This window comes from Mustela erminea, chromosome 12, assembly GCF_009829155.1.
Source record: "Mustela erminea isolate mMusErm1 chromosome 12, mMusErm1.Pri, whole genome shotgun sequence".
In the NCBI taxonomy this organism is placed as follows: Eukaryota; Metazoa; Chordata; class Mammalia; order Carnivora; family Mustelidae; genus Mustela; species Mustela erminea.
In genome coordinates, this window is record NC_045625.1 from 53,412,128 (window position 1) to 53,429,148 (window position 17,021).

Sequence of the window (17,021 nt, forward strand, 5' to 3'; positions counted from 1 at the left end):
AGATTTCTTTCGCTATCTTAAATTCTTTCTAATTCTCAGATTAGATCTATCTATATATATATGGGGTATATTAGATATATATATATATACCCAGTATACCCCAGAATGATAATTCTCAGATTTCTTTCACTGACTATCTTATGAATAACTAAAGTTATTTATTAAATTTCTTGGTTTGGAAGGATGTGTAATATTGGATTCTGTTCTGACTCTATTCCATATTACCGAAGTGTTAGTATTTTTCAAATTGCCTTATTTTTTTCTTTTGCTATAATACTGAACAGTATTTCATTATCTTAAGATGAGGAGGTTGGTTCTGATGTTTTGGTATTTCTAAAACTAAGTAGAAACCACATTTGTTATATAATGCTTTCTTCAAAAGTTTCATTTCTTTCTGTATACATATAGTACCCTCTCAGAATACTCTGTACTAGACAGTTCTGATGTCTGTAGAAATTATACATTTGTGAAACATTCAAAAAAGAATGCAGTGTTAAAGTAGACATTTTTAGCCCAGTCTCTACTCACCCTACTTCCTCTTGAATCCAGGTATTTTGAACAATTGTAGTTAACTTCAATTCCATTTACCTGGGTTTTCATAGTGACCTTCTAGCATCCCTCTTTTTGGATTAAGAAAAATTCTTTTAAGGTTTCCAGCATGCACTCCTCCTCACATTGACTTAAGGCTCTTTAAAGCTTAATTATTTAAGGTTTTAAACCTCAGTATTAATTTTAAATCTAATGAATTACTAGCAGTTAAATAAAATAAAATTTAATATTTAATTAAAGTTAAAAATATAGAGACTGTGCTTACTTTTTTTTTTTTTAAATACAGTATGCTTGCTGTTTTCATTTTATGACAAAAATTAAGACTGTCCACAGGAAATTTCACACCTGGACATGTTTCTGTCATAATTTGAATCCATGCATCTCTCACAATGTAGAAGAAGTGATGAATATGTTAGGTAGCATAAGAAAGACAGAGAGGAAAAGCAATCACAGTAAATTTAGTCCTTCCACTGGAGTTTTCCTCCTCCCCTATTCCTGCTTCCAAAGACCAGGAGGCATTTTGGGAAAACACCAGTAGGAGTATTATTTCATTATATAAACTATGTCATTACGTAAGTTGAATATAGTCCTATTAGACAACAAACAGGCAAAACGAAAGCTTTTTTAGGTTTAAATTGAGGCTTTGAGGAAGCAGCACATCCGTTTTCAGTAATTTTTCCTCATTATTTGTTCTTAGAATAAATAAGTTATTTCTCTCCACGCAAGAGGGAAGATTCTGCCCTCTTATTGATAGTAGAAGGTAACAGGATATTCACAGTAATGATTATCTGATTCGTTTGAGAGTTAGCAAGAGCAGATTATCTGTGACCCAGATAAAGTAACTAGAAGTTAAGTTTAAAACCAGTGGATTTCGAATCTCGTTTCCAAGGTTTAAAGATTGCAACACAACCAGATGCTTCTGTGGAATAGGCTAATCTTCAACCCAGATTTAAAGGATTACCTTTGATTATTTTTAGTTTCATTTTAGACGTAGGCTTAAATATATGTTTGTGCCTTTTTACTAAACTCAGTATTGAAGTTAAAATGTTTTCAAAGCAATCTGCTTTGACGCATTCTCTATTTAGGGAACAGATTATTCTAATTACTCCTTACTTTGCCTGTTTAGCCTTTTTCTGTTTCCAAATGAAATGGATAGTGATGTTGTTATTCACGTAATTGATGTTGTCATACTCTCTTATTGAGCAGTAGTCCACACACAGCCAAGAATGATGTCCGATCTGATGCGCACTGATACTGATAGTGCTGGGTGATGGTATTCGTCATGTTTGCAGTCCCTGGACTTGGGGAGAGTTCGTCAGGAAGCGCTGTAACAGCTGGTCCAGTGCCTTCTGGTGGGGTTCTGACAGGGAGCCATTGTGTACCATAACACTGCTCTGACAGTTTATCTCAGTTTTGTATACAAGCATTTTTGTTTTCTGGGCACCGTGGAGTTGATATAATAGCTTAAGCTTTTGATGGCGTCTCTGGAGCATAGAGAGCTTTTCTCAGTTGTGGTGAGGTTGAGGGTAGGGTGCGGCATATTTAGCTGTGGTTTTGTGTTTTAAATTCTCAAAAAAAGAACTTTTGCCTTTGCTCTCACAGGTACTATTGTTGAACTCTACTTGAATCATAAAGATGGCTTAAAGTAAAGCTTTTCAAATTAAAAAGAGAGAAATGTCTCCCCTCCCCCCCAACATACTGACTCATGATTACTTAAATAAATACAAAAAGAATCACAAAGGCAGGGTGACTTAATTTTCACCTGGTTATCTTAGGCAATGAAAAGTATCTTCTGTTCAAAATGTGTTCAATTAGTTTAAATGAGATTGTCTATTAAATAGCATTCTCATTAGTCTGACAATTAGTGGGCTTACCTGCCTTTTACTATGTACCCAGAAATGTAGTCCTGAGATTATTAATCCTTATAATTAAATTTTGCCAAGTATCCCACCGAATCAGTGTGAATTAGCATCTTTCAGTATAGCCTCTGTACAAATTATGTGTGGTTTACTCAACTCCAAATCAGCATTGCAAATATGGAAATCATTGCTAATTATGCTGAGCCCAGCTCACTTAACATTTTTATAAAGGACGCTCTGTATGGCGTTTTCTTTTCTGAATTATATGTTTTGTTTAAGAAAAACAAAATGTATTTCTAATAGAGTACTCCTAGTTGTAATATTGGATGAAATATAATATTTCTAGTGGCTTTTAAAAATCTAGAAAAATCATTAAGATTTAAGTGCCATTTCTTACATGCTTTTAATATTATACACGGATATTTCTTTGAACTTTGAAATATGTAGAGAACTTTATAGAACCTAGGATCTCCCTTTCCAAAGAATTAGTTTAAATACATACTAAGTTAGGTCGCATGGTAATAAAACAGCATTCTTTTAAAAAATGCCTGCTAGCATCAAAATTATTTTGTGTGGGATTGGATTGCTCTTCAGCATAAACGTGTTCGTTTGTGAAAAATAAATTTATGTTATGTCATCTCTCTGGCCAGGGTCATAACCTCCTTGTATTTCTGATAAAATTACAAGTAATTACAAACTATTTAAATCTATTGTGAGAAGTTCTTCCTTAAGAATACTGCATTTTAATTTTCTCAAAGCATTACTAATTGCCCGAGTGATTAAATGGATGCTTTTTTCGGTAAAGAAGCTAAACATTTATGAGTTTTCATTTTACTTAACATTTTTACGCAAACATCCATTTTATTTTCTCATGTTCTGAATCTACATGAATTTTTGATCTGACTTTAAAACATTACTGTAGGATTGGCAAAAACACTAAATCCTGTATTTATAGTTAATTTATGAATCTTTCCCACAATGATTCGTAAGCTTCTCTGTCACATTTTGTCAATACATTAGTTACTCCCTAAGTCTCAGCCAGAGAAGCACATTAGACCATCTTACCAGTACTGGTAACCAAAAATCTTATTGAAAGTATAAGTTTGTATAAAAAATATAAGAGTAGTTGACCTGGAGTGTTGATTGGGAACATGCTTTCCAGCCGTTTCAAATATTTAGCTTAAGGCTTACTTGTACAATATGTTATTATATGTAACCATTCTCTCTGGCATTCTCTGTGTATTTCCGTACAGTTATCTTGTGTACTTGACTGCTTTCACTAGACTGTAAGCTCCTTGATGCTAAGGACTGTGTCCTTAGTAATAGCAATAGATCCTTAGTAAATTTTTGATAGGTGGATAAATGAGTATATGATCTTGGTTTATATACCCAGTACTTATTTTTTCAACTCGAGTATATGCCCCTTGTGAATATTGGATTTTATCTGTGTAGTCTCCTGTAGTCTCTGCATTTCTATCTTTCGTTATAAAATCCACCTTGTAGAAGTTATATTCTGATATAATTGAGATACTGTTATCTCTAAGCCCTCAAAAGAGGGGTATATATAGTAGGAAGCAATATCAATGAAAAGTATAGTAGGCAATATCAGGAAAAAGTAAGACTGCCATTTACTGAGGCATTATTAAGGGTTCTAACATATATTAACTCATTTAATGCCTACAAAAATCTATGAGTAAGGAATGATTATTTGAAAATTGAGATACAGACTTTTAGTAAGGTTTTATACAGCTGGGAAGTGACTTGATGAAGAGAAAGACAGTGATTATTTTGGAAAGAGATTTTCAGTGACTATATATGTAAGATCTACGGCCTTCTCACTTTGGTTCCATGAGTGATTAAATGTTCGTGTGAACTCCAGATCTCTGATAAAAGATATAGCTCGTTCTCTTTTGGAGATTAGTGCTTAAAGAACAGATTATTTCAAATGAGGACTACAGTGAGTTCTGACTTCAAAGGAGGAGAGTGAGCTATGATTAACAGAAAATAGTCTCTCTTTAACTTACCTTCTTAGACTGAACCTGAAAGATCATTTCTTAGGGTAAGATCAGCCCCAGGAGAAGATAAAGTATTGGTTGATAAACTAGGAAAGGCCCATATAGGTCTTGCTGTTTCCACTTTATTCTTTTTTAGAAAATAAACTTATTTTTAAAATAAGAAAGCAGGGCTGCCTGGGTGGCTCAGTTGGTTAAGTGTCCAACTCTTGAACCGCTCAGGTTATGATCTCAGGGCTCTGAGGCCAAGCTCTGCATTTGGCTCTGCCATGGGTGTGGAGCCTGCTTACAGTCCACTCCCTCTTCTTCTGCCCCCCCCCCACTTGCATGTGCTTGCTCGCTTGCTCTCTCCCAAAACAAAATAGGAAAAGATTTTCATGTATCTCTTAGTTATGCAGATTGATAGAAGTCTTAGATATTTGAGTCATTAAACCCATCATCATGGTGTAAATATTTTTCTGGAGGTAAGATATCCTGATTGTAGACAACATACTATAAAAACTTGTTTCTTATTCTTTGACAAATGCATTTTTTCTGGATAGTTGAGTTTTATGTATAACTAAGTATTTATAAATTATGTTTATACTCCTCAAAGATGGCAAGTATCTTATTGGTCCTTTCCTGATGGTCACTAAAGGTATTGACTCTTATGCTGAATGAAATTACTGCACCAAAATCCATTTTAATTAATTGTAGTTTGTTTTTTCTAAAATAGTCCACATTTCTCTGCTTTGCAACACATACACACACACACACACACACACACACACACACACAGTATATTTAACCTCATTTGGCACTTTTGGCATTAACTTGTGGTTGTCAGTGTTCTGCCATTAGTAACCCTCTCTCCTCCTCTGGTTTACAGATCCTATTGTGTTTATGAATGTGATAGCGTGTTGACTTGTGTTGTTCTGAGCACATTCTATAAGTGCAAGGGACATGTTTATGCCATGTTTGGCTATTCGAATACAAATTGCATTTTCTTTTCTTATAACAGTATTCTTGATAGCTGAGTTCCAGAGAGAGAAGCATTTGCTATTTCTAGAGGGGAAAAAAAAAAAAAAAGCAAGCCTGTTTTTGGCTAGCCTCGAAAATCCTGTTCACAAAGTCATGGTAAACATCACATTCTTTGATAGAATAACCATCTGTTTATGATGACTTAACAGGTACTATTCTACTTATTTCTTGAACCAGATTCCGGAAAGATGTCAAAAGCACTTGGAAATAAAAGCTTTTCCCACATGAAATCTAAATCCAAAGTCTTTGAAGTTGATTCTTTTATTTAAGCCACATATAAGTACCTCAGAGTTTTAATCAAATTGTAAACTTACACATAGTAAAAATTTACTATAATACTAGGTGTAGTAGTCTGACTCTGTAGTCGCCTTCCTTATCCCCAAACAGTTTATAAGTATTATCCACAACTGTGATTTGAGGCCATTTACTTACCTGTCCTAAGAACACTTACAGACCTCTGTCCTGTCTTTTCCTTTGCCTGGTTGCACAAGCTGCCTAGATTGTTCTGGGGCAACGTGTCGCCCATCAGTGCTAAGAACCTGTTCAAATTACTTCATTCACTTTCCGTGCAGATGTGGAAGCAGAGGGCCCGCTTTCCACTAAGCCCATAATCAACGTTCTTATGTATTTGCAGACTGTGTTGTCACAAAGTAAAATGTTATTTTGAGGAAATTATGCAACAGAACTGAGGAAAGTTAATTATAAATAGACTTGTCATTGGATACCATGAATTTCAAAGCATGATAGGAAAACTAATGAATATGGAATATGTGGCTAATCTACAATCTTGTCACAAATTCCCAGGGAAGAGGGAAATGAAACACTGCTATTGGTGACTTTGTCGTCTAAAAAAATAGATTTATTTTCTCATATGTGGGCTAACTATAGTTATTCAACTGTTCATACATTGAGAACTTAATATTGTGAGCTGTTGATGTAAATGCTATAAAGAGATTTTTAAAGTCAAATGTTTTTTGTTAGTATCATTGGAAGAGAGGTCCACAGCCAGAGAAGTTCTTGGGATTGGCCATGGCCACCCACGACGCTTGCATGTTTGGTGACAGCGCGGTCCACCTGTCATATGTGAGCGAGCTCTTGAAGTAGAGGATAAGAGGAGGAAAACTTCTCTGACTGTTTTTCATATATTAGAAAGAACATATTTTCTTTTGTAGTACTTTGAAGTCTCTTTAAAATGTAAATAAGTGTCTAAAATAAGATTGTGTCATTTGTGTTTTGGTTATCTGGCTATTACTTACCAGCACAGTTTCTCAGCCTAGCGATGGATTTTTCTCTTATTGTAAATGAAACCAGCATATCTAGAAACTTTCTTCTCTTTGTTGAATTGTTTCACTTACCTATTTGTGTTAGAGCTTTATAGAAAACACATAAGAAGAAATTGTATTATGAAGATACTGCTTTTTCTGTTAAAGAAATAGTTCCAATTTCCTTTTCAGAGTGATAGGTGCTGTAATATGGCAAATACGTAGATTGCCTTGTTGGATTGTGTTTGTTTATAGAAGTCTAGAACCAGTAGCCTTCTTGGGCTGTTTGCAGTTTTCTGTTCATGAGTGCCTTGAATTCATCATTTTCGTATTTATTTTCTCATGCATGTTCACTGATAGTTGAATTAAAAAATAAATCCCAGACTTTTAGAAGAATTATCAAAGAAAGCAACTGTAATAAAAGGTTATAGTTTAATAAAGTGAGACTCCTACAATTTTTGTGAGGTTTTGTAATTGAATAATTTTTTTTTTTTTTGGCACGATGTAATGTTCATTCTGTTTTTGTCAAGGGGATTTCAGCAATGTATGCAGTTAATTTAAAATTCTTAGTACCCATATGTAAACTGTTTAAATCTTTAGAATATTCTCTAAATACGATGAAAAGCCTCATAAAGTAGATGTAGAATAAAGCCTTGATAACTTTGTTCCATCTGAGTATAATTTTTCTTTGATTTTTGATAGGATACAACATCTATTGAAAAGATGTCTAACTGTTGTGAAGAAATGTAAGTATAAACGGGAAGTCCGTAGTGTTCTTCTTTAAAAACGGAAACAGCTGGCCACATTTGAAAAACGTGTGTGTGTAGTGGCAAGATAGCATAATGCTGGCTTTTTCTCGGGGCCCTGTCTAAGGCCTGAGCTAGACGGGCATAATCCAGTCTTCCAGTAGGGGTCTTCAAGCCATGCTAGTTTTAAAACAAAATAAGTACTGATCCTTCTTGTTCCTTGTCTAAGTAAAGTAAGTTAAATTATTTGTCCCAGAAACTACATCAAAAGAGATTTGCTACTGTGTTGTTGACACACATTCTGTTAATCCCGAGATTCTCCTCTGCTTCAAAAGTTGCCCTAGGTTGATTGACGACACAGATACAATATCTGCTCTCCAGAGTTAAAACTCAGCTGCATGCCATAATGAAAGGAAAGCTGTATTTGTGATGCTGGGACACAATTCATCAGAGTCCAGTAATGGATCCCCAGCCAACCTGTATTGTTTTAGCTGACTGAAGTACACCATGGGAGTGCTGTCTTTCACTAATAATGCTGTCTTCTGTAGATCGAGGCCCCGAAAGCCATGGCAGCAGACCTTCTCAGAAGTTTTTGGCACTCGTTGGAAGATCCTGTGGTTTATTCCTTTCAGGCAGAGGCAACCACTGCGAGTTCCCTACCACTTTGCCAATCACGTCTAAACAGATGGATGGTGGGCACAGATGGGTCCTCCACGCTGGAAATGCGTTACAGGTTTTCTGATAATAGAACTATGACAGTCTTCAAGTCAATTAAAATCCACCCACCAATCTTAGGCATCATAATGTGCCCCAGGCTTTATTTTAATAGTGATCTTGATCCTGTTGTGGGACTAATACGAGATCTATATTTAAGTTTTAAAGCATGTTTACTTTCAAATTAGCTTTCCACAGGGATTTCTTTAAATGCTTTTGTGATTAGACCCCAAAGGCAGTGATTGAGATGAAATAATTGTACATAATTTTTTTTAGTACTGACAATGTTACAGATTTTAATTTATGGGAAATTTCAGATGTTTATTTAAATTTTTCACTCTTAAGCAGTACTAACCAAATCTGAATTTCATTCTTTGGGTTTACAAAAGTTGATACACCTTATATTATATGTAAGTTTTCTTTTTCAAATACATCATAATTTAAATAGCAATACTGCCTTTTATATGTGCTGCAGGATTTTTTTTTTAATGCAGCATAGATTGAACAGCAATGAAAAACCAAAAAAAAACCAACAGAAAAAGGGCAGTGTTTTCTTAGAAGTAGCTCTCTAATGTTTTCTGTTTTTCTCTTCACCAAAAACAAAATAAAAACGCCACTAAAATAAAATACCAACTACCTACCTTATTTTAAAGGAAAGATGAATTTTTTTTCCATATTAACTTTCTCACTTCTTTTCCCTGCACTGATATAATTATTGGTTGTTGTTAAAATAATTGCTCCAAGTCAGAATTTTTGACCACATGGGCATGAATTCTATTTTACGCTAAGATTTTGATGAGCAAAAAGGGTAGAGAATTTGCAATAATTCCACAGGTACCTTTTCTCGTACAGTTATATTAGAATGAATATGTTTTTAAAATGCTAGTGTACTAGATAATATATAATGTACAGTGTAAAGAAGAATATTGTGCTTTTAAAAAACATATATATATATATATATACACTTTTTACTTTTATTTACCTACTAGTACATCTAAAATTACACATTGAAGGTTTATATGTAATAGATATTGACCAACTAAATAATAAAATTTTATTTGTAGGAAGTTGCTAGTAAAGATTAGTAAGTAACCTTTGTGTACCTATAATCAGCCAAATCAAAATGAAATTTTAATCGGCCAACTATAAATTTGGATTGAAAGACCATTTGTTAGTAGCTAATGTTAAGAAATGACCTTAGAAAACATAAAGATCTATATTTACCATTAGCTTATACAAATTTAAATGGCTAATGGTGATGGTCTCTTGGAAAGCAGAGAAGATCTGTGTGAAAAGACATTTAGCAGACTTTGAAAAAAATTCAGCCTTTACATTTTTTTCCATTAGAATACTGCAAAATCCATATATCTTTTTAGAAAATGTATGTCCTCACAGTCTTTGAAGAGAAGATTGAAGGGGTCTGCTGTTCTTGGAGCATATCAATATTTTCCTTTTAGTTAGTTTTGAGAGTAAGGAGTCACACCTGAGAAATCATGAAACCGAAGATTTCCGTTGTCAGCCAATTAACTATACTGTAGTTAGTTCTTCCAGGAATTGTAAATATCTTCTGAAATAATCAAATAAGCTGTTCTCAGAGATATAAATACCATGTCTTTTATGTTCTGACTGCAGTGCTTTATTATTTAAAAATGTAGAATTGGCAGATGAAAATATTTATTGGTGCTGATAAGATGCATAGTAAATTTAATATGAGAAGTATATTTATAGAGCCTAATGAACCACAAAATTAGTATGTTCATGTCAGGCAACTGGGTTTGAGTTTCATGCAAGCTAATGTGTTGACCAAATTTTGGTCTGGTGACAGAACCGTTATAGGGAAGTAACGTGTAGATATATAAATAGGTCTCAGTCAAATGCCTTATGCTGTATACATTCCTGTCAGATGAGAACCTTGAGAAAAAGCAAAGCCTACTGTAGATCCCCCCCAGGGAGCTTTTTGGACATATTTATACATCATATAGTAGCAGTAGGTACACACCTGGGAGGTCCTCAGTCCCAACCTCTGCCTCGGCAAGAAGAGCTGGAGGTGGTCCGTTTCTCACTCCAAAGGTGGTTTTTGTTTTCTTAGATACACCACTTCTAGGTACACTTCCTTCCCTCCTTTCTCTTTACCCTCCCTGCTCCTGATCCCACTACTTGAGTCCTCTAAGTTACGGGGATATAAATTGATACACTAGGCAAGGCATATATTTATTTTGTTTGAATGGCAGAAATGCTATATATCAATCTATTTATATAAGAATCTATATTAAAGCATAGCTATATATACTTATGCTGTAACTTTCAGTATTCCCAAGTTAGCACACCTAACTGGGTTTATAATTCTTGTGCCAGGACTTGAAAAAAACCAACTGGCAGTTTGCTAGGGAGTGCAAGAAGTCTAGTTGTGTTCTGTCTGCGCCCTCTTTTGGCTAATCAGTGTAATTATACTGGCTCTAGAGATCCACAGTGCCACAATTAACTGTACAGCCTAATCCTGAACATGCCAGAATTTAGGGGCAGTGTATGTACAAAAATGTATGGGTTTATGAAAATCAGTGTGTTCCACTTTATAATGACGACGTCTAGTTCGTATAAGTGTGATAAGTACTTGGCTTCATTTATGTATATTCTTATATTTTTTTACTCTCAATTAGAAATTTCTATTAGATCAGGATAAACAAATGTAAACCATTTCATGAATTTTATTTTAAACCTTACCTTGGCAAATTAAGCCCTTAGAATTAGGAAAACCGTTACTTAAAATGCCCAATTTATTACAAAACACAGAAATTTACTGTAGTTACATCAGCAAGCAAGTACCTAATGTGTTTTGATGGGTATTAAAAAAAATATGTTTAATTATTTTTTAATCTCAATTTTGGAATGACTTTTTTTTTTACCTGATTCTACTGCATTAAAAAAACAAGAGATTAATAATTCTTTCTATACATTTTTTTTTTTTTTTTTTTTTTTTTTTAGCTCTCCTATCCAGAGTTACAGCTGTAACTTTAGTAGTCATTGTGTTAGGTATTTTGGATAACCATGAAAATAAGAAATGATGCTGAGTTAGTAAATAGTTACAAGCAGTGGGATTACTGATGTGATCTGTTTGTTAGAAGTAGTATTTCCTTAAAAACATTGCATTTCATTTTAGGCAAAATATGTGTTAAAGGATGCTTTATATCAATCATGTTTGTGGCGGGGGTCTGGAAATGAAAGATTTTTAGCTAGATGCTCTAGGTTACACCTCTTGAACAATTATATTTGTTGTTGTTCTCTTCTGTAAACAAACATGTTTATGGGCCCTAGATTATGGGGAAAAATTGACTGAGTTCAGAGTCCCCCAAACTGTAGGTATTCGGTTAAAGAGCTTTTGGTACTTTATAACCAAGACCTAAAGAGTTTTTAAAATATGTGAAGGTACTGCATTACAAGAAAAATACTATTTTGCTTAAGAGTTGTATTAAAAATATTTGTGATTAACATAAGAGATAGCTGTATTTAACATTTTAGTTGATGTATTAATCTCTTTTAACAGAAGAAGGCATAGTTTACTTTTAATAGTAATGGAATTAGAGAACATTCACATACCTAACATTCAGTATAACAACTAAGTTAAAACTTCTGTCAGACTGAACATCAGTGAATTTTTGCTGATGCTTAGAGGTATTTTTCTCTAAGGATGCTGGCTAATTAAAACCATTCATCACCAGGCTTTTTCAGGTCACTTCCATAAAAGTAATTACTTGAAGGTGTATTTCACCCAAAAGGATATATTATTTCTGAACGCTAATCGTGAAGACTTAGGTTAGAATAACACTTCCAACTAGGAAATGTGAAGTAGTTTAGATTATGGCCACACAGTTTTCTATGTGTTAGATCAGAGGGCAGTTTCAGTGTTCTCACATGTGTTGCTCTAAAATCAATGTATCCAGCCCTAGTTTACAATGGCAGTAATGTTAACAGAGCAGCTAGTCTCTCCCTGGGCTTTTTTCTAGTCTCTAACTAGTCCCTTGTGCTTCATGTATTTATAGATTATCTAGCTCAAGTTTACTAAACTATTGCTGCTTCAGTAAATAAAATTTTGAAATCACCTCTAATATATGTAGATATACTTGAATTTATTTGGGGAAGCTTATACATATAAACATCAAACAATTTACTAATAGAGACAAGTATTAGATTTTTTTACCTGACCTACTCTTGCTTTAAAAAATTTAAGTATTGGAAGATGTAGTTAGTCGTGTACATTTAGTATATTCTACTTGCTAATGTTATTAACCATATAATTAACAGTTCAATGAATGTATTATTTAATGTCTGCATTTGTTACCTTCTACTCTAAGAATCATCCTCTGTTTATCTATAAATCAAAAATTTCATTATGTTCTGAATTTAGCCGTCCTCAGTTGAATTCTAGAATATTCTACAGTAGAAATGTGAGAAAGTAATCGAAGCAACTTGCTTGAAGTAGTCTGAACCCATGTTGTTATTTTATAAATCAGCCAGTATTTAGCATTTCTGCTGCCTTTGGGATGATGATAGTTTAATTTCAGGAGAGTGTTTTCTCTGATGTCTCCTTTCATTTTCATTGTGCAATTTTTAACAACAAAATTTTTGTCTAGTTCTGCTCGTGCTAATTTGAAACAGAAGTAACAGTGGTATTTACAGTTCTTCAGTTGATATTGCCAGTATTTTTCATTATCATTTTATTTATATTTTAATATTATATGCGCTTTTCCCATTGTCCACTGTAGAGGGCAGGTACAAATGAGTAGCGAGTAGCCAAAATTGGATAGAGAGAATAGGGGAGTTTACAGCGATGGAGAGAAGGCTGGACAGGACGTGGGTAAGCAGCATCTCAGCCACAGGGCTGACGGGGTGCTGTTTCTGTGACATCAGGGAAGCCCCCGGGCTGCAGTCATGTGATTCATCTAAGCCTTCTTTCTTGTTGATATCATTTTACTGTGAGAGTGGCTACTGCGTGTAAGCATTTGGTTAGAGCCATTTTATTTCTATTGCTGATTCTCATCAGTTGGCCAGATGCCTTTGAGAAATGATTTTCTATTTTAAATTTCGTACTTCTGTAGCATATGCTCACCTGAAGTGTTACAAATAATGTGCGGAGGGAAAATGGACAGGTTGCTGAAAGTTTGAAAAGTCCAGGTCCTTTTTTACAAGCTTCCTATTGCAGAGAAAGCATACTGAGTTTTCTAGTCAATAAAATCAGCGATTTGTTTATAAAGGATGATTTTCACTTTAAAATGTGGGCTTTTTTGGAGTTCTTGATCCCCCAGGAGGTCACCTAACCCATCAGTATCATCATAAATACCTGTCAGGTAATGTGGTACTGACCACAACTGATCACCACTTGGAGCTTTTTTGGTATTGATCGCTTTATATATAAACAGAGATGTGGACAAAACAGCAACAACAAAAGATGTGTTTAATTTTGTGGTTTTGCCTGCCTGTTGGACAAAGTGTGGGGTTTATTCGTGTAGTCTGGTAACTAAAGGGGAAGCTTGTCTGCATGTTGGAGCTCTGCGCTCTTGCCAGTGTGCGTCGGGTGATACTTTAACCTATCGGTGCCTGAAGTTAGTGTTTTACAACCTCAGCAACTGAAACATCCTGGTGCTACTCGCTTTAGCGTTGAGTGAGTGACATTTTTAATTCCTGTACCAAAGAGTTAATTTTTTTTTTTTTTTTAATTCTTGGTTGCCTAAGACTTTTCTTCTCTCATCCTTGTGAACAGTGTTCCTAAGAACAATTTTGATGAACACATCTTCGTTTTTGCACACTGCTGCCTCCGTTTAATTGGTTTTAAATGTCTCCCATTTGGATTTTTTATATATATATATATATAGTTAGGCATATTGGTATGGTTTTTCATGCTGTATTAAAATAGAGTTCCTCTATATTTTAATATAGATTGGCTGCTTTAAGAGGTAGTTTAATAGGTTGAGGTTCCAAAAGATAATTGAACACTTTTCACAAGATTTTTTTATTTTGTTTTTCTTTCTGCAGAAGTAAGTGAAATATAATAAGAACTCTCCTTTGATTTCTATAAATGAGCCACATAGCTCACTGAGCCCTTTTAATGAAGGCTGAAACAAAATCCTAAAATGAAAACTTAAGGGCCCTCTCTGATTATTAGTGAAGAATCCTGCATCTGTGTATGTTTGAGGGTCGGGGGGTGTGTAACCCTTGGTGGCACTGAAGAATGATGTTGCCATTTGTCTTTTTTGCAAATAAAGATAAAATTAAAGAAGACCTTAAAAAATATATATGCATATACACGCACACACACACACATACACGCACACACTTTCCCAAGAAGAAATGCAAATGTACGTTCATTTAAGCAAAACTACTAATAGAAAATTGAACTTCACAAAACACGCACACAAAAGAAGTCTGGTTGTTGTTAGTCACTTTACATAAAAAGTTAGAGTAAAATTATTTTAAAAGCTAATTCTGCTTGGTGGTTCATTTTACAAAAAAAAGGGGGGGGGGCAGAAAATACGAAATACTTGTAATTGTCCCAATGCTATACTGCTATGTACACTAGTCTGGTTCCTTTTTTTTTTTTCCACAAATTTTCAAGACACTACTTTAGTGTCTTTGAAACTGCAACTGTAATGGTTAAAATTTCTGGCAAGAAGGTAACTTGTTCATGTATTGGAAAAGTAGACAATCACATTTGAGAATGTTTTGCATTATTTTCAATCAACTGAAAATCAATCTCTCCTTGAATGTAGATACAATATATGGTTTTGCAGTGATTTCTGAATGGAAAAAAAAATTCATTAAATGAAATTACTTAGGATCATTTGAATTAAATATAGAAATATATATGGACATGCCACTAGATATAAAGGGAAAATATGTAAGCAAAATGGAAAGAAGCAACAGTATGTCTCTAATTGTCAACAATGTACAATTCTAGATTCTGTTGCTACAATATTGATTCTGAGTTTTTTGGCTTGTTTATGTATTATTTAAATTAGTGTGGCTGAGTGTAGTTATGTGTTCAAGTTAGTGGTAGTGGGTAGTTCACCACTATCTGTTGTCCTCCAGAGATGAATATGAAAAGAAGTTCTACTTCAGCATAGGTAGAATGAAACAGCTGAGATGATATGATAGGGAGAATTTCCTGCACAATTAGAAATACTCAGACAAGTGAGTTGCAAGTCTAACATGGTGGGATGGGTTGGGAGGCAGGGGCTTTGGGAGGCTTGAACACAGTTGACCATGCTTATATGGGCTGTGTGTCCCCAGAATAGGCTTTTAAAAAATCTGACTGGCAAGTTTAATGAATGGGCAAAATCTGTGATATCTGGGGACTTGTGTCAACCTCTAATTGTGTCTAATGTTCTATCCCTAAGATATAAGGCTTTTAATAGTGCTGTGTTCCAAGTGCCATATAAAGATCCCAGTTTTAAATATGTCAGGTTTTTTTTTTTTCATTCAGTGCATATGTTTAGATCTGAGGGCTGTTCTGCTGCATTGTCTGTTTTACCTTTTCTGGTCCCTCAAGAGCGTTTAAAGAAAATCTTCAGTAACATTTCTAATGCTCATGGTAAAAAGGAAAATAATGGTTGAGAGACACGGGCCTAGATTGAAAAGAGGGAGGAAGATGACTAGCAGGAGCCATGTATCTGAGATAAACTTGTTTAAATGAAAATTCTACACTGGTTCTTAAAATGAAAAACCGTGTATCTACCATAAGAACAATGTCTTTTTAAAAAAATATGTTTTAGTGATTTTGTTTTTATTCATGTAATATTTCTGTTTTCCTTTGCAGATTGTTTTTAATTTAAATTGTGGAATTTTTACTTCTCTTGAAATGTATTATGTACTGTATTTTTAGAAATCTTATTTTTAAATAAATATTTTTTAAAAACATAGGACTGTTTTTCTCCCCCACCTCTTTATTTATTAAAATCAACCCAAATTCTAGATTCTAGCACCAAGAGTGTGTGATAGGCCACTTCTTTTACTTTTATGCAATTTGAGTGGTTATTCTTAATTAGTAGCCTTTTGGGGATATTGTTCTACCATAATCTCAAAATTCATTACACATCAAGAACTAGGTATACATACCAGGATTGAAATTGACACACACAGTATTTGCAGTCAGACATTTTTGTCTTAGAGATGACCTAGATTGGGTGGCTAGATTCAGTCACCCAATTTATTTTCCATTTATTGTGCCAGTGGACACCATTTTATAGAATTTTTTTTTTCCCTCGAGGAATAATTCTGCATAAAATGCAGAAAGTATAAGTATACATTTAGGCATTTTAGAGCTAAGGGTATTGGATTACTTAAAGCCTTTGTCTCCAGTTCTGTTTTTTTTAACTTTTAGGAAACTCAATACTGTTTTCCACAGTTCCTACACCAGCTTGCATTCCCACCTGCAGTGCAAGAGAGTTCCTTTTTCTCCACATCCTTGCCACATCTGTTGTTTCTTGTGTTGTTGAGTTTAGCCCTTCTGACAGGTGTGAAGTAGTTTTGATTTGCATTTCTCTGATGATAAGTGATGACGAGCATCTTTTTCTTGTGTCTGTTGGCCATCTGGATGTCTTCTTTGGAGAAATGTCTGTTCATGTCCAATGCCCATTTCTTAACTGGATTACTTGTTTCTTGAGTGTTGAGTTTTATAAGTTCTTTATATATTTTGGATACTAACCCTTTATCAGATATGTCATTTGCATACATCTTCTCCCATCCCATAGGTTGCCTTTTAGTTTTGTTGATTGTTTCCTTTGCTGTGCAGGAAGCTTTTTATTTTGATGTAGTCCTGATGATTTTTTTTTGCTTGTGTTCCCTTACTCAGGAGACCTATCTAGAAAA

The 17,021-nt window shown here is 34.3% G+C and overlaps 1 protein-coding gene across 2 annotated transcripts in view; it reads left to right on the forward strand.

The window, feature by feature from the left end:
* The window catches only part of ZDHHC21 (zinc finger DHHC-type palmitoyltransferase 21), a 60,549-nt gene extending 50,769 nt beyond the window's left edge, over positions 1-9,780 (forward strand). For both annotated transcript variants that reach the window (XM_032307118.1, XM_032307119.1), the window contains exons 8-9: positions 7,405-7,448; positions 7,997-9,780. In XM_032307118.1, coding sequence (XP_032163009.1) covers positions 7,405-7,448; positions 7,997-8,129 — 177 coding nt within the window. In that variant the 3' untranslated portion in view covers positions 8,130-9,780. The remainder of the gene's footprint in view (positions 1-7,404; positions 7,449-7,996) is intronic.
* The last annotated feature ends 7,241 nt before the right edge of the window (positions 9,781-17,021 follow it).